At 33.0% G+C, this 19,144-nt stretch overlaps 1 protein-coding gene across 1 annotated transcript in view; it reads left to right on the top strand.

Annotated features, from left to right (window-relative positions):
* WDR33 (WD repeat domain 33) overlaps positions 1-19,144 on the top strand; it is a 109,319-nt gene that overhangs the window by 21,370 nt on the left and 68,805 nt on the right. The window contains exon 2 of the mRNA XM_074214920.1: positions 13,824-14,050. Within this exon, the coding sequence (XP_074071021.1) occupies positions 13,847-14,050 (204 nt within the window). The 5' untranslated portion in view covers positions 13,824-13,846. The remainder of the gene's footprint in view (positions 1-13,823; positions 14,051-19,144) is intronic.

The following is a 19,144-nucleotide window of genomic DNA, read 5'->3' on the forward strand; positions in this document are numbered from 1 at the left end:
TTTTTAGTTAATTTAAAAATCAGGTAAATTAAAAAAATAGAAATTATAATCTTACTAACTACATACAAATTGATCATAAAAAGATGTAGGGTTCTGGCAAAATTTCAAAACAATTTAGTTTGAATAATATCTGGATTAATGAGCAAGGTTGAGAAATAATAACATTCAGCACACCAAATTTTTTGGGTTATTAGCTAACTTAGTACATGAGGTATAATATTCTTTAAGAATTAAAAATTAATTTCACAGAGAAGGCAGTGGAAGGATGCATGAATTTATGAAACCTACAACCTGACAGACCTACAGAGTAAATGGGACCAGAATTCCACAGTATGGGGCAACCTGATTGTTGGAGAGCACAAACAAATATTTCTGATCACAGATCCATTTATTTTGTTATGTATTCATAAAGGATTATTAGACTGAATTCTTTGAGTGCAGACTGTCTTTCGTCTTTGCAGAGTTTTGATAAATGTATATTGACATTCTTCTTAAGATTTCTGCACCATACTTTTTCTGAGCACTTTGCTAATCCCTTTTCATGCACTCATGACACTTTCTTCAGCAGATTGTCTCCCTACTGTCTTCTTTACTCTCATACTTACCTTCAGTTTCTCTTGGCATAAAGGGTGTCTCAAAAGTTCTAGTAGCTTATAACTGACTTTTTTTCTCCTTGCCTACAAATTTGTCTGTGTTTCTTCTATCCATAAGATACATACTTGATCCTGCTGTCCTAGCTGTTATATTAATTTTCTCCTCAAATTTAATAAATTTTTTTTAAAATTTTTTTCAAGGCAATGGGGTTAAGTGATTTGCCCAAGGCCACAAGGCTAGGTAATTATTAAGTGTCCAAGGCCGGTGCTCTATTCACTGCGCCACCTAACCGCCCCATGAATTTTCTTTATGAAGAAAATCATCTCTACTAGATGTCTGTACTTTTTTTCATCTTTTTTAAAAGTACATTTTTATTTTTATTTTTTATTTTTATATTTCCTAGATATCCCCTTAATATCTTCTGGAGAGCTATCTCTTACAACAAAGAATTTTTTTAAATGAGAAAAAGAGAAAAATAGCTTAACAAAATCAGTACATTGAAAAAAATTAAGGTATGCAGCATTATCCCTCTTTCTCTCTTGATTACTATCTGTTTCTGGATCCTTCTTTGCTTTCTACTAACATGCCCATCTCTTTATCCTTAAAAACTTGCTAGATCCTACTATGTTAGTCAACAGTTGTCCTTTCTTTATCATCTAACCGTATTACTTCTTTCCTTAATAAACCCCAAATGCTTTTTTATCTCCAGGAACAAATGTATGGTATTTTTATTATACCCTGCCTCTCTTTCTACCTGTAGTTTTGTCAAGCTATGAATTATGCTCCTGGTTTTGCTCACTTTACTCTGTATCAGTTCACGCAAGTTTCTTAGGTTTCCTGGAACCACTTTAAAATAAAATCAGCATAATTAACAAAATTAAGGGAAAGTAAAAATCAGAAGAGCAAAATTAGTAATCAGAATGGGGAGATCACAAAAAAAAGGGAAATCATATTGAATGTCAAATTAACTAAAATTAATAGAAGCACTATTAAATACAGCTTTATGTCAGCTGAATTGAGAGTCTCCCTGCACCTCCCCCCACCTTCAATAATGGTCAAAGAGATTTAGAGCTAGAAGAGTATTCTAAGAACTTTTGTCTCATCTTTCACTTTATAAATGAGGGTGCATGGAGTCCAAAGTGGCTAAATAGGTTATATAAGGTCAAAGAGTAGTTTTCTTTGGACCTAGTTTTCTTTGACCCCAGTGCCTGTGCTTTTCTGAGAGTACTGTGCTCTGAATATTAAACAGCAAGTGTTCACTTCTTACTGTATTACAGACATTGAACTGTGGTAAGTTGGGAGACAAAAGTACAAAGAATAAAACAATTCCCTTCTTAAAAAAAAGAATTTTTAAAATATGTATAGTAAAAATGTAGTTAATATATTTTCATAGTAATATAAGGTACTTTAGGAGAAAGGGTCATAGCCTTTGGTGCAATTATAAAAGGCTTTCATGTAAGAAGATAGCACTTCAACTATGTCTCAAGAGATATTTTGTGAGGTAATGAAGGAAGATAGGTAGTACAAAGGTACAGAAAGAAGAGGTATGAGTGAGGAGCAGAGAAAAGACCATGTTGGTGCCTGTTTGTGTAGGGCTTTAAAAACTAAGCAGAGGAGTTTCTATTTTATCTTTAATGGCAATAGGAGGTGGTTGAGTAGAGGAATCACCTGGTCAAATCAATGCTTTAGGAAAATTTGGCAGCTTTTTGTAGAATTGACTGAAATCAGGGAGATACATGAACCAGGGAGACCAATTGTGCTATTGTAATCTAAATGAGAAGTGATGGGAGTCAGAACTAAGGTGATAAGCAGTGTGGGTAAAGAGAAGGATTTGAATTTTTCTTTTTTTAGGTTTTTGCAAGGCAAATGGGGTTAAGTGGCTTGCCCAAGGCCACACAGCTAGGTAATTATTAAGTGTCTGAGTCTGGATTTGAACCCAGGTACTCCTGACTCCAAGGCTGGTGCTTTATCCACTAGGCCACCTAGCCAGCCCTTGAAGGATTTGAATTTGAGAGATGACTTGAAAACATAGGAATGAAAAATTTGGCAATTTTTTGGATATGTGAAATGGGAGAGAAAAAATAATGCTGAGATTTTGAAATGGATAGACTAGAAGCATGATGATGATGATGATGATGATGATGATGATGATATCTTCAAGAGAAGTAGGAAAACTTGTAAGGGAAAAGTTAATATCATTTTAGTCATGTTTATAAGATGTCTATCATAAAGGAAACAGGAAATTAGAAGTGATAGAAATAATCTTTATAGTAAAATTTGCTGATGTAGGTGTTGTTTCCAAAATCTATATTAGTCCAAGGATAAGAAAGGAAAATTTTCTAGAGTTTTAAGTTATCAGTGGCCATTAAAATGTTCCACATAACCACTAGTTAGAGAAATACAAGTTAAAGCAATTCTGAAGTTCTACCTCATACTACTCAGATTTGATGTAACTGACAAAAATGGAAAGTAGCAAATGAAAGGAACTGGGAAAACTGGTTACTTTGCTGCACTGTTGAGGGAGCTAAATTGGTATAGGCATTCTGAAAAGCAGTTTGGAACTGCTTGAGAAGTCATTAAATTGTGTGTCTCATTTGACATAGCTGTACTAGGTCTGTACCCTCAGAGATAAGAGAAAAAGGTCAGGGACTTATGTGTATATAGTTTATTTTTTCTTGGTGCTACACTGTTTAGTCTTGTCTTTTTTTAAAATTGTTTCTTAGAGCACAATAGTATTCCTTTATATATAAACGTATCACAGTTTGCTTAACAACTGCCCTAATGATGGCCATCTTTTTTTTTTATACTACAAAGATTGCCACTACAAATATTTTGATGTATAAGAAACCTTTCCATCTTTGACTTCTTTGAGATATATACCTAGCCCTGGGATGTCTGGGTTAGAGGATACTAGACATTTTAGTTATTAGTGTAATTACAGCTATAGATATTTTTTACCATGTTGTATTTTTTTTTTTAGGTTTTTTGTAAGGCAAATGGGGTTAAGTGGCTTGCCCAAGGCCACACAACTAGGTAATTATTGAGTGTCTGAGACCAGATTTGAACCCAGGTATTCCTGACTCCAGGGCTGGTGCTTTATCCACTGTGCCACCTAGCCGCCCCTGTGTTGTATTTTCATAACAGGGACTGCTATATCTCTAGCTCCTTGTCTGAAATCTTAGAGCATATTCTAGACAGCTTGTAAGTGCATAGATTATTAATAAATACTTTTCAAGTTGAATCCATATGCTGTGTTAATTTTCCAGCATTCCCTGTTCTGTTTCAAACCCAATCTCCATCATTCTCTTAATACTGTGCTGCTCTGGGAAATAAAATTAAAACATATCTAAACTCTTCTTTTTCATCCAAACTTCCTTCATATAATGTTTGTCATGTTTCTCTGATTTTTTTATTCATCATTCTCTAATGGCACTAACAAACTAAATAAAGCTTGCCAAAAGAATAATATAGTGACTTGTAACACTGTAAATGCTAAGCATTGAGAAGCCCCAAACTTGTTTAATATGTTCTGTAATCATATCAATGTTAAAGGCTAATTCACATTATATGTTAATGATTAACATTTTTTATAGGGTGCCTGGGTGGGTTATTTTTGAAAAATAATAAAATAATAGTCACATTCCTAACTTTATTTTTAGTTTTAAATTGGTCAATCTATGTAACTTAATTTAAATCAGTATATAAAGTACATTTTAATCATTTTGGGGCTTTACATTTTTTTTTTACAATTATTTTGGATTATCTTTTTTCCCCTAGGTGTGATGCCCACATTAATTGCAGTTTATGAAATAGGTGCTTGAGACTGACAGAAATTTCTTGATTGAGTGTAATATCATTCCAAGATTCACTGCCTGCCCCTTTTCACTGAATGAAATTAGCCTCAACATTGAAGATAATATTGGGGCATATTGCTTTTTGTTGAGTCTCTTGATTTTGGTTCAGCATCACTTTCCTAACCATTGTTTTCAGACTTCTGTACCAAACTGGACTGTGAGTTTGCTGCCCTAGATCAGGACCTGAATTGTTACTTCAGTTTTAACTCTTAGCAGTTCATTCTAAGATCTTTTGGAAAGGTCGCCATATCTCTTCATTGGTTCGATTTGTTCTATGCTGTGCCTTTTGGATAGAGTAGGGATTTTGTTTACTGTGTTCTTAATCTCTTGAACTACTTCAGTTGATAATTGTTTCCTATCTACTGTATTTCAAAATTGTTAGTACAATTTGTACGTTCTACATTGCCAGAATGTGCTTTGTTGATTGAGAAATGTAATGGTGGAGGAATTTGGGAAACAGGTATACTAATTCACAATTGGTAAAAGATTGGTACAACTAGTTTAGAAAGCAATTTGAATTATGTGAGAAAAATTGATAAATTCATAACTTTCTAGTCTAAGGAGGTCAGTGATAGATGTACTAAAATATTTAAAGCATACAACTTGTAAAATTGGGTATTAACTTATTGTTCATTCACTGGGGAACAACGGAATTAATTATGGTATATATCCACAGCTCCTTTAGATAATGTCCTAAATTACTGAAATGAAATGAACAATGAGCAGGAACAATTCAGAGAAATAAGGGATGATTTGAATGAGCTTGTTACAAAGTAAACAAACCAGACCCCAAAGAACAATATATACAAGGAATGCAACAGTATAAATGAAATCTATACTAAAAGGCAGTGAAATTTAGGCTAAATATAATAAATTGTATTGAATCTGACTGGAGGACTGGACCACCATGGATTTCTTTGGGACCTCTATATAAGGGTGAGGCTGGGCTCAACTCTGACTTCTAAAAACTTAGTTTCAGTTAACATTGCTTTTAGGCATTGGGTACCTTCTACTCTCCTTAAAGACTTAACCTCTTTTCAGCTTCCTTGTATTGTCTTTTTTTTTAAGGTTTTTTCCTTTTCTTTTCTTTTTTTTTGGCAAAGCAATGGGGTTAAGTGGCTTGCCCAAGGCCACACAGCTAGGCAATCTGAGGCCAGATTTGAACTCAGGTACTCCTGACACTGGGGCTGGTGCTCTATCCATTGTGCCACCTAGCCGCCCCTGTCTTTTCTCTTTAGATTGTAAGTTCCTTGAGGGCAGGAATTGTCTTTGTTTTGTATTTGTATTCGTAACACTTAGCATAGTACCCAGCACATATGATAAAATGCTTAATACTTGATTGACTAATTATTAAAATGAAAGAACTTTCTTTGTTGTTTACCAAAAAAAACTACAAGAATGGAAAGTAACATTTTCAATTGTCTTTACTATTCACAGAGGTTTTGCTTTGCTGTATTTAATGGGAAAAACATTATCTTTATTGATGTTTTTTGTTTCCTTATATTTCTCCCTTTTTCTTCTGCTTCCAAAGAACCATCCTTTATTAACACAGTAAGATTATATCTTATGTGCCAGTTTAACTATTCCCTAAGTAATAGACATAATTGTTTCTAGTTAAGTACTTTAATAAATGTTTTTGTGTATAGGGGACCTTTCTTTTTGTAAGTAACCTCCTTAGACAAAGTAAGTACCTAGCATTGGAATTTCTGACCAAAACTTAAGGAGACTTTAACTACTTAATTTGCATAATTCCTCAATGGTTGTAATCTTTCATAACTCCATCAAAATGAATTATTAGTCAGTGAGCACCTTTTGAAGTAGTCTGTCGCTTTTTATACTTTGCTTATAGGCCTGGTTGGACTCAGTTCTATTATCCTAATCACTACAACAAGGATGACAAAAATATTTAACTCTTTTCCATTAAAACTTTTTTAGATATCATTTTTCATTTGTGGTTTGAAAAATATTTGAAAAAAATTTGTGCACATTTGAGAAACAATATGGTATAAAAAAGGCTTCTTAATGTGAGATTAGACATGGGTGTGCCCCAACCTCATTTGTGAATGGAAGGGAGATCTGTGAGTTTATTTGGGGAATAACATTTGAATATGATTGGTTTCCTTTGTAAGCTTGTATATATTATATATTTAAAAACATTCTGAGAAGTATCCATAGGCTTCTTCAGAGCTATAAAGGGTTTTGTGACTCACACAAAGGGTTAAAGAGTCCTTGTCTTAGCAGAAGGGGTATTCAAACCTAAGAGTTAAAGGATTTGATTTCAAGATTTGACTCAGCCAACTCTGTATCTCTGGAAAAAATTATTTCACCTTTATGGGCCTTAAATTTTCTCATCTATAAAATAGGGATAATTCTCTCACTATCTACCTCATAAAATAGTTCTCAAAGTTCTGCTGTTTTATTTTAATGTAAACATAAAATTGTAAGGTTTTTTTGGCAGTAGAAGAATAATTTTTGCTAAGAATTTTTATAGGAACAAAAATTTGTTATTCGTGCATTTTGTGAAGTACTTTTCCCCTTCTTGAAAGGACTAAATCTGGTTGTTTTTGCATCTGTCTGTGTTTTTGCTGAAAGGCATCTCTCCCTCTTTAAATTGCTCATAGCACTTGGATTTCTCCTTGACCTTTGCATCCTAGTTTTCTGGAAATATTTTTTTATTTGAAGCTTCTTCAGCTAACTAGCTGCTATATCAGTCTGTGGAGGTATTCTTTATACTTTTGCATGAATTCTCATATTCTTGTTGCATTGTTGTTGTACCAGTGACATATAAATGCTATGGAATACATTTCTGGAAAAAAATATTGTCACATAAGACATAATAGAATCACATAGATATGGTGATAGGCAGCTTGATTTTGAAATAGAGCCCTGGACCTAAAATCTGAAAGAACTGATTTCAAATCAGCCTCAAATAATAGACGTGTGACCTTAAGCTAACTAATCGCATAATTTATTCCAGTCTTAGTTTCTTTAAAATTTGGATGATGATGATGATGATGATGATGATATTAATAATAATAATAATATTAACAACAACATCCACTTCCTAGGGTTATTGTGAGGATAAAATGAGATATTTGTAAAGTGATTTGCAAAATGTAAAACATTACATAAGCACTATTATTATTGCCATCATTACTATTACATTGAGAAAAAAAGGTTGAATTTTTCACTACCTCATAAGATAGTTGTCAACTTTAAAGTTCTTTATGATTGTGAGGTTTTATATTAACAAATAATTTGAGATTTTATTGAAAATAAAATGAAAATATATTTTTCTTATGTTAATTTACTGTCATAGATTGCCTAGTTATTCAGATGCTCTTTTATGCTTTACTTCTTAGCTTAACTTAAGTTACCCTTGAGGAAATTGTGAACTACCTAAGGACAAGGGCCATATCTTATACTACTGTTTTATTTCTTGTACTGATATTATCAAAGTATAATCACTGAATTTTAAAGCTGAAGGTCAGTTTCCAGTCCAGTTTTGTTTTTTAAATAATAACCTGAAGCCCAGAGGCATTGATATTACCAAGTTATTTAGTTAGTCAGGGATGTTACTGAGGACCTCTGTCTCAAGATTGCTAATGAAATGTTCATTCTTTTTAATTGAATTTTTTTCCTAATTAAAACTGCCTCCCCATTAATGAAATCTGTCTCTTCCTTCTTGACATCTCTAGCTTCCCCCATTAAGAAAAAAAGAATGAAATCCCCTCTTCTTTCCACTGTCTGTAATGGATGATCAGTAATTAGCACAATGAATTGAATTCATAGAGTTGATACATGTACAGCAAAGTTAGGGGAGTGTAGACCTTCCCCAAAGTCCTATCCAGTTTAAAAATTATGACTTGTTAATTTTTTGAAAATGTTTCTTTTCTTTTTTTGACTTCTGGTTTACAGTTGAAGGTAAATTTTCTTTGGGAGAAAATATCTTTGGAAATAGCGTTTTTGTCTTTACCTCATTCTGGGTATTTATGAATGGGTTTTTTTTTTGATTCCTGTTACTTTTTTCCCTAGACTTTTGTGTCTCATTGTCTTGCTTACATCATAGGAATTTTTCCACTATTTTTGTATTGTCAATTCAGTAATAATGTTCTTGCATAGTAATAGCAATAGGAAACATTTATATAGTACTTTAAAGTTTGCAAAACACATTGTATGTGTGTAATTTTATGCATTTTCCCCTAAATCACTGTGAGGAGGCAGGTGCTTTTATTGTTATTTTACAGATGAGGAAACTTAAGACTGAGAGTGTTGTTTTACTTGCTCAGTCATGCAACTGGTAAGAATCTGAGGCATGATTCACATTCAGGTTTTCTGACTAAACATCTCTGTGTATTGTATAATGTTTCTCTCTTGTTTACTTTTATTTCATAATTGGACACTGCCTACAAGACTCAGATAAAATGCTACTTAATGAAACCTTTGATTATTTAACCTCCACTAGTACTCTTCTCTGATATACTTGTAGTCCTTTTTTTGAGAGAGAGCTTTTATTTTTGTAAAAGAGACACATTACTCAATGAAAAAGTAGAGGTGTTAAACATAGATCTTCTAGGTTCTTATGAGTACGTATAGATTATTGTATAATTTCACAATTATGTGTTATATGTATGTGTATATATATACATAGCAAAATATAGGTAACATTAAAATGTGAATTTTAAAAAATCATTATGCAATCAGGGATTCTTGTATATAGGTTTAGTGACCTCTCCATTTCTATTTGAGTTTGAAATCATAAGTGTAAAAAAGACACTGTTCCATGTGTCCCCAAAATCTTGAGTGCAGTTTGAAACTCTTAGAGACTTTTGAGACACTGTGTATACCATTTATAAGTGGTATATAAGGGCATTGAGTTTTACAGTTGCCTCAGTTTTTACGTACCTATATAGTTGCCCAGGATCTTTTTTTTCCATTTCCCCTTAATAGGTTTTGAGGTAGAAATTGTCAAGAATTTTGCAGTTCAGTTTAATCCAACACACATTTATTAACTACTTACTATATGCCAGTTACTGTACTGTGTTTTGGGGTTATAAAGACAAAAACAGAACAGTGCTCTAAATTCACTCATTATTCTGAATCTCACTAGTGGACCTATAAAAATATCAGGTTATTCATGCTAATTTTTTCTTTGGTTTCCCATCCATCCATCCATCCATCCGTCTTTATGAACACATATACATTTTTGCATTAAAAAAAAGTTGTTTTGATGCCTTCAGTAGTTTCTGGATATTACTCTTTAATCTTTCTCCTTGATCTCCAGCCTAATGAGTCAAGAGAATTTTTTGTAATCAGAAGAACCAAGAAAAAAATAATTCAGCAAAAACAAGCAACTAACTAACTTTACACCATTTCTCATTCAGTCTCCCCAAATTGTATGTTACAATTGGAATTGGTCCTTGGTTTCATTTTAACATTTAAAAAATAACAGTTATTGTGAAATCTGGATTTCTTATATTATTTTCCTCTGGGTCAATTCATATTTCTTAGATTTCTTTAAATTCCTTTTTTTTTTTTTAGTTTTTGCAAGGCAATGGGGTTAAGTGACTTGCCCAAGGTCATACAACTAGGCAATTATTAAGTGTCTGAGGTCGGATTTGAACTCAGGTACTCCTGACTCCAGGGCCAATTGCTCTATCCACTGCGCCACCTAGGTGCCCCTTAAATTCCTTTATCACGCTGCAACCATCAATCAATGAATCTTCTTATTTTTTTCACTTACACAAAAGATATAAAATATTTGTGAACTATGAATATTATGTTATTATATCCCAGTGTTGCTTCCTAGATCCTTCTCATTTTACTTTATACTTTTCCTTCCAAACTCATTTCCCTTCTGATGTTTTTGATTTGTCATGAGGACAAAACCCAGGATAGCAACCTTGATTTTTTTATTTTGTAATCATCTTTTCCTACCCTGATCCTCATTATTAGGGGCACTCCTTCCAAAGATGAGGAACACAACTGGTTCATGCCTGTCCCTTTTTTGTGACTCTTGTCATTGTCCTTCCATAAATCATTTAGTATGTGTTGGATTCCAGCACACCAGATATCTTCCTCTAGATTTCTTGATGTAATCCTTAGGTTCCCAGTTCATTCTCTGGAGCTGAAATTGCTAAGGCAAACCTGAAGTCAGTTAGCATTTGATAACTTGACTTAACCTTAGTTGCTTGTTTTATCCATTTCCTTGATTTCAGGTGGATGCACAAGTTGTACATTATTATCTCTTATTTTCATTGTTCATTTAGCTCTTATTTTTCTGAGTCAAATATCTCTTTGGTAATAATTTGACTTGAGCGTTATTTCTTCATTGTAATGTATCTGTTTATGTTCTACATGTGCCATCTCCATTATTCTCTGAACTTTTAGTTCTTTGAGAGTTTGATATATTTCATCCTTAACATGAATAACATCACTGGAAGATTATTGTTTAACCATGGATCTGATTTTTTTTTAAATGTGTGAACTAGAATATCAAAGGTTATATATTTTGAATTTTTTTCCTTTTTTATTCTTATTTTATACAAATTTTTTTTATATATTACTAAAATATTCTTGTTTAAGAGTAAACATAAAACCCTCTCTCCCCAAAAATAATAGACCTGCATGGGCGATAAAGGGGAGAGAAAAAAATTAAAACAAAACACACACACACGAACAATAATAATAATAATAATAATAATAATAATAATAATAATAATAATAATAGTAGGTATGGCCAGGTGGCACAGTGGACAGAGCACCGGCCCTGGAGCCAGGAGCACCCGAGCCCAAATCCGGCTCAAGACACCGGACAATCAGCCATCTGTGTGACCCTGGGCAAGCCACCCCAACCCCATTGCCCTGCAAAAACCAAAAAAAAAAAAAGAGAGAGACCCCAAATAAAATAAAATAGAAATAACAACAACAGCAACAACAACAATAATGGTAGGGGCGGCTGGGTAGGGGACAGAGCACTGGCCCTTGTGTGCCAGGAGCACTTGGGTCCAAATCTGGCCTCAGACACCCAACAATCACCCAGCTATGCAGCCCCAGGCAGGCCAACAAGCCCCATTTTCCCTGCACCCCCCCCAATAATAACAATAACAATAATAAATAACAATAATAAATAATAAACAACAACAACAACAACAACAACAATAATAATAATGAAATTGTAATAATAATAATAATAATAATAATAATAATAATAATAATAATGAAGAAATTGTGCTGCAGTCTGTGTTTCAACACCTCCAGCTCTGACGCGGGTGGATCACATTCTTTATGATAAGTCCATGTACAAAAGTTACTTCCATATTTTTCCACTGTTGCCATGGCTGATCACAATTCCCTCCTTTCATATTTTCCACTACCATGTACTATATTTTATCTCTCTTTTCACTCTGACTCTGCTGTGGGGTATCTGAGTGACGCAGCAGACAGATCCCCGGCCCTGGGGCCAAGAGGCCCCGAGTTCACATACCACTCCTTAGGCCCAGCATCCACCTGGCCCTATGGTCCTGAATAGGTCATCCAATCCCAGCCCCTTGCAAGAAGTAAAAAAGAAAATGTGTTATATCTGACCACTCTCCCGCCATGGTCCATCCTCTCCTCCTTTATTCACATCCCCACCCCTTCCTCCTGCTCCCCCCTCCTTCTTACTCCAGATGTCTTATACCCCATTGAGTATATATGCTGTTTCTTTTCCTAGCCACCTCTGAGAGCTAAGATTCCCTCATTCCTCCTTGCCTTCCCCCCTTCCATATCATTGCAATAGCTCATTGTAATAAAGGAAAATCTTATTATATGAAATATCTTAACCTATTTCTCTTCTTTTTCTTTCTCCCATTACATTTCCCTTTTATCTATTGACTCCATTTTTATGCCACAATGTATCTTCAAATTCAGCTCTCTCCTGTGCTTCATCTATAAAAGCTCCTTCTGTCTCTGATTTTTCTTTGTCTAGTTGGGTTCATTAATCACTTTTCTCTTTTTAAAATTAATACCAATTGTAATTTTATATCTATAAGAGCTCTTTAAGGAATGTTTTGTCATTGCCTTTATATAATTATTTGTAATGCTTTGGTAAATTGATTGCTATTTTGTGAATCGTGCACCTTAGGTAGTCTTTCAACCTTTTTAAAAAATACCATTTCCACTTGGTCATGAAAGATTATGATGTTAACTTACAAATATAATGGTGTCATTGTTACTAATGATGGAAGAGTTTGTTCTAAAAGTTTTTCCTATCTCAGCCTTAAATAAAAAAAAGTTTATTAATATTTTTAACTAACTGTAAAAACTCACTATTGAATGCTGTATTAATATAAATACGGTTACAGTGTTGGTAAAATAATTTAGATTATACTTTTTTTTAAGGTTTTAGCAAGGCAGTGGGGTTAAGTGGCTTGCCCAAGGCCACACAGCTAGGTAATTATAAGTGTATGAGGTCAAATTTAAACTCAGGTACTCCTGACTCCAGGTCTGGTACTCAATCTACTGCTCCACCCTGCCACTCCTAGATTATGCTTTTTAATAGAAAATCATTGAACCTGAAAAAATTATCTTTTTTTAATCGAAGTACCTTTAAAGATTTTAGATGTTGGATTAGTATTTTATATTATCTATCATCTGGCTTGTAATTCTAAATTTTGGAAAATTAGTACTTTGCAAGGCTATGCTAACATAGTTTTTGAGCACTTCTGAATATATGTCATTTCAGTTTGAAAATTCAGAAAATACTAAGTATTTCATACCTGTTTTATAGAGATGAAAATTGACTATTATTTTTTGACGAAAATCAAATTTTTTTAGGACTTTAGAAAAAAAGGATATATTCTGCACTTAAAACTTGCCATCAATTTTTTTATGAATTTTCTGTGGTATTGTCTACAATTTATTTATCTTGCTATTCTGTAGTTTTGAAGCCAGTAGATGAAAACTCATGTTCTTCAATTATTCCCATGTTCCCCCAGAAAAAGTTTATTCTTAAAGACCTTCTCTCAACTGTTCTTTTCCCCCCACAAATATTAGAAACTCTTTTAAAGAACTACAGTACACTCTTCCCTGGGTAGGGTCTGGGGAGGCTTGTAGAATTCCCTGGGTAGGGTCCGGGGAGGCTTGTAGAATTTTAACAGGAAACTCCTTAACTAGGAATAGAATGGGGAACCACCCTCATTTGAATAACATAACTTTATTGTCTCCATTTTAGTTAGTTTATTTCTACATTAGCTTGATGGAAAAATACAAAAAATTCATTTTTGGAAATGTGAAGCAAGCAGTCATTGTTCATGTTTTAAAAATGTTTTCTGAAAAAAATCATGCTTTGCTTTATTTGTTATTAAAAGGAAATATTTTAAAAAAATTTTTCAGTGTCCTAGAAGGAAAACATCACCATGGCTACAGAAATTGGTTCTCCACCTCGTTTTTTCCATATGCCACGGTTCCAGCACCAGGCACCGAGGCAGCTCTTTTACAAACGACCAGACTTTGCACAGCAGCAGGCAATGCAGCAGCTCACATTTGATGGAAAACGAATGAGAAAGGCTGTGAACCGGAAGACAATAGACTACAATCCCTCTGTGATCAAATATTTGGAGGTAAGTTCAGTTAATACACCTTAGGAGAAATGTAATTGCATTTTTTTATTTCTTGCTGCAGAGATTGTATTTCATATAAATTCCTAAAAATATACTTACCTGTGACTGTATTGGTCAGTCATTTCTTGTTTACTCATTTTAGGGAAAGGAAAAAGGTCATATTAGCCTGTGTTTAATTGTTGTTTGGAATAAAGTGAATTGTTATCCCACTTTTATAAAAATGGCCTCAAATCACTTTTTCTTTAAACACCATGTGTTGGTAATTCAAAAATATTTTATGGACTCTGTGAAATCTTGATTTGATTCTTCATAAAATCATGTGAGAATTCATTACGGTTCAAGTAGCAACTTGAATCAACTTGTAATTCTTTAAATAATCTTAGATGATCCTTAGTGCTGGTAATACCCTTATCTTTAATATTGATGCTGCTGCCATTTTAAACATAGTCCAGTCTAACTACTCCCAATAATTTTGTGATGTGCCTGGCTTATATCTTAGAGGCCTGTTAGGAATTTTTTCCACTTAAGACTAGGGGTATGATTTGTCTCCTGGCATTGAATGGCTCCTTCAGAGCATTAAGTGAAATAATATCATGGGGTTAGGTCTATGCTTACACAGTTTTGTGTTATGGGCAATCAACCTATGATGGTATAACACAGTTTAGCAGCATTGTAGTTGAGCTCAGTTATGATTTTTTTTAAAAAAGTACTGAAGGCATTATTGTAAGATTAATTTTGGTCATAAGAATGTCATGAGGCTATGTTTTTAAAAGGTTCAAGAGAACATTAAATAACAGAAGTGATAATATTTTCCAAAATATTCTTTATTTCTTTATATCATTTCTTTCTTAGTAATTGTTCTTTGACTAAATGATTAAATTGCATGCAAATCAATTTTACATTGGAATAATCTTTATAGTTATTTAGGAGTTGAGAACATGGTTGTGCATATCCTATATTCATATAACAAATTAGGGAAATAATTATCTTTTTAAAAGATGGTTGCCCTTTATTTAGTTAATATTTGGAGATTGGTAAAAGGGGACACTGTATTTTATTTATATTTTGGCATTGAAAGACTGCTGTGTTAATATAGCATGAACATCTGACTATATTAGGAACCTAACTATGCTTTTTGCAAAATATTTTCTCTACCTTCCTAGAATTTTCATCAGAACTGCCCTTGATAGATGTATAATTTATAATTTTATGATACAAGTTGGTAGTTGTGTGTTTAGTATCAACAAGGTCCAAGTTCTTTTTGCGTCTTTTTTTTATTTACTGTCTTTTTTTTATTTACCTTGGAATTCATATCTCAAAAGCCCCCACTATTATTAGAAGTCCATCATAATTGATCATCACACAATGTTACTGTTGATGGTGTTGGTGTTCAATGTTCTTCTGGTTTTGCACACTTCACTCAGCATCAGTTCTTGGAAGTCTTTCCAGCTTTTCTGAAGTCCCATCCCTCATAATTTCATACAGAATAGTAGCACTCCATGACATTCATATACCACACTTTGTTAAGCCATTTCCCCAGTTGAAGGACATACCCTCAATATCTAATTCTTTGCTATAAAAAAGAGCTGCTATAAATATTTTTGTATTTGTGGTTTCCCCCCTGCCCTCTTTTATGATCTCTTTGGCATATAGACCTAGTAATAGTATTGCTGGGTCAAAAGATATATCCACAGTTTTATTGCCCCAGTGATGCATTAGTGTCCCAGTTTTTCTACATCCCCTCTCAACATTGCTCATTTTCCTTTTTTGTCATATTGACCATTCTGATATGTGTGAGATGGTGCCTCAGAGTTGTTTTAATCAATAAATATTTAGATCCTTTTTATATGACTGTAGATAGGTTTAATTTCTTCATCTGAGAATTGCCTGTTCATATCTTCTTACCATTTATCAATTGGCAAATTACTTGTATTATTGTAAATTTGAAATGAGTTCCTTGTCAGAAACACTAGCTGTAAAAGTTGTTTCCCAACTTTTGCATTTTTCTACTCTTGCTTGTATTGGTTTTATTTGAGCAATACTTTTTAAATGTAATTGACATTATTCATCTTGTAATTTATAATGTTCTTCTATCTATTCCTTATTTTTATTTTTATTTTATATTTTATTCATTTAAAGCAGTGGTGTTAAGTGACTTGCCCAAGGTCATACAGCTAGTTAATTGTTAAGTGTCGGCCCAATGCTCTATCCACTGCGCTACCTAATCTCTTTCTTCTTTGGTCACAAAATGAAATGCTCCTCTTTCTATACCTCTGTGTAGTTAAACTATTTCTTATTCTCCTATTTGGCTTATAATGTCACCTTTTATGTCTAACTCTTGTACTTATTTCGACCATATCTTTGTATAAGGTGTGTAAGAGATGTTGGTCTATGCCTACTTTTTACCAGACTCTTTCAGTTTGCCCAATAGTTTTTATAAAAAAGGGAATTTTTATTCCAGAAGTTGGAGTCTTTGGGTTCATCAAACAATAGATTACTATAATTATTTATTACTGTTTCTTTTGTATCTAATCTATTTCATTGATTCATCACTTTATTTCTTATCCAGTACCAAACAGTTTTGATGACTTCTGCTTTATAATATAATTTTGGATCTGGTAAGATCAGGCATGTTTTCCCCATGATTTTCTATTTCTTCACATGAATTTTGTAACTTTTTTTCTAATTCAATAAAATATATTTTTTTAGTTTGCTTGACATGACACTGAATAAGTCATTTAATTTAGTTAGAATTGTCATTTTATTATATTAGATCAGCTTTCCCATGAGCATTTGACATTGTCCAGTTATTTAGATCTGATTTTATTTGTGTGAAATATGTTTTGTAATTGTTTTCATATAGTTTCAGAGTTTGTCTGGGCAGGTAGACTCCCAAGCATTTTATGTTATCTGCAAATACTCTAAATGGAATTTCTCTTTCTGTCTCATGCTCCTATGCTTTGTGCTAATGATTTATGTGTATTTGTTTTCTATCCTACAACTTTGCTAAAATTGCTAATTGTTTCACCAACTTGTTTTTAAAATCTGGTACAGTATTGCCTGTTTTCATTTCCAAAGCTTTTTTCCTTTGCTTTCTCAAAAATCACTGACAGCAGTTTTAAATATCATCTCTTTAAATTCTTGCTCTTTTGTAATTTTGCAAAATTCCCATTTTTTTTCCAGGTATATTTTTGTATTTATGTATGTTCTTAAATATTTTTTACTCCACTACACTTCAGTGCATTCCTTTCCATGCTTCTCTGTATTCATTTTTATTTTTATTAGCATATAACATACATATTTATGTACCACTGTTAGTTTAGAGTATCTACTTTCTAGTTCCTTGCTTCTGATAGACAGTGATACTATAAATATTATGCTTTGTATAGGAACTTTTCTTCTTAACCATGACCTCCTTTCTTCTCATACTGTATATCATTTTTCTTGGTTGAGAAAAACAGAATTAATAATAGAGTAGATGGGGTTCTCTTTTACTACATTCTCTTTTCTGCACCTTCAGCTTAGACACAGGTCCTTGATTCTTCAGAGATTCAAAATATTCTTTACCTCATTTTCAGTTCTTGCTCCTTTCTATCATTTCAGTCTTAAAATTTTAACTCATTTCACAAAAACTAGAATCCATCTTTTTCTGTTTCACTTGCTGTTCTTCACAAAAAGCAGTTCATCTCTAGAAACCTCTCCCTTCTGATATCTGCATCCTATGATCCCTGACTTCATTCAAGACTCAGCTTAAATGTCATTTATATTAAGCCTTTCTTAGTGTTGTCCTCTTCCTGTTCCCTAGCGGCTATGCTAATGTGTCTTCCCTCTGAGATTATTTCTGATTTTTCCTTACATATCTCTTATGTAATGGTTTGCATTTTGATTTTCCCCATGAGAATGGGAGCTCCTTGGGTGCTGAGCTATGTTTTTGTTTTTATTTGTATCTTCATTACTTAACACAATTCATGGCACACAATAAAGCACTTAATGAATGTTTGTATCATCTTGAAGACCTATTATTTTATATCATTTATAGTGACATCTACATGACTTCAATGGTAAGCCATGAAATGTTTTTATACTTTTAAAATGTTTTTATACTATTAAAATTGCTGCATACAGAATAGAATTTTTTACTTTTTAGCTTTTCCCTAAAATAAGCATTTATTTAGAACTTGTAATGTGTCAGACTATACAGTGGAGCTATAAGGACCAAAAACAGGGTAAGAGGGACAGAAGTATTCTACTATGGGATTACAATATTACAGTATTTTCAGAAATCAATATGTAAAATTTTATAAAACTTTTTTGCTAGCTTCCAAATATTAAAAATAGTTAAAATATTAAAATCTAGCACTTTAATTTTTAAATTCTAGCATTCCACATTTCTTTGATTTTCTCATAAAAGTCAATAAAGTTCCAATAGTTTGTTTTTAGTAACTTTTAACCAATAGCCTATCTTTTTACATTGCCCAAACCCCAGTTCTCCCCCCCTCCCCTTGTATTTGGAGTTCCAAATATGTGCAACAAATATGGTAATATAAATTACTTTATTGCCTAGAATCATTGATAAATATGTGCTTTTTTTGGTGGGTGAATTGATCTGCCAGAGAGCAGCAGACAAATTCACTGTGCTTTTCATAACTATGTGTAATATGTTCAGATATCCACTATATCAGCAATGTATAAAAAGTAGTAAAATTTTAATCTAGCACCTTCTCCGGTTGAAAAGTAAAATTGACTTAGGTGTGGAGTGGTAGGCATTTGAAACCATAATGGAAAAAGAATTTAAGAGAGTCAAGAACCAGAGTCCAGAGAAGAATCAGAGAGTGAATCTGAACTGACCTGGCACATTCCTTGAATTGGATATTCACTATGGATTGGATAATTCAAAGAAGGGATGATCGGAACTCTTCAAATCTCAAAAGTTTACTCTCAAATATATGAGTTTTAATACCCATAGTTCCCAAAATGGACTCAATTACCTTTAGCAGTAGCATTTTAAAAATCCATGAAATGATGCTTTTTCTAATCAGAGAAGATAATATGGTCACACAGGTGAGTTGTTTAAGTTACTGTTTTTTATAGCAA

The sequence above is a fragment of the Macrotis lagotis genome, chromosome 1 (assembly GCF_037893015.1).
Source record: "Macrotis lagotis isolate mMagLag1 chromosome 1, bilby.v1.9.chrom.fasta, whole genome shotgun sequence".
NCBI lineage: Eukaryota > Metazoa > Chordata > Mammalia > Peramelemorphia > Peramelidae > Macrotis > Macrotis lagotis.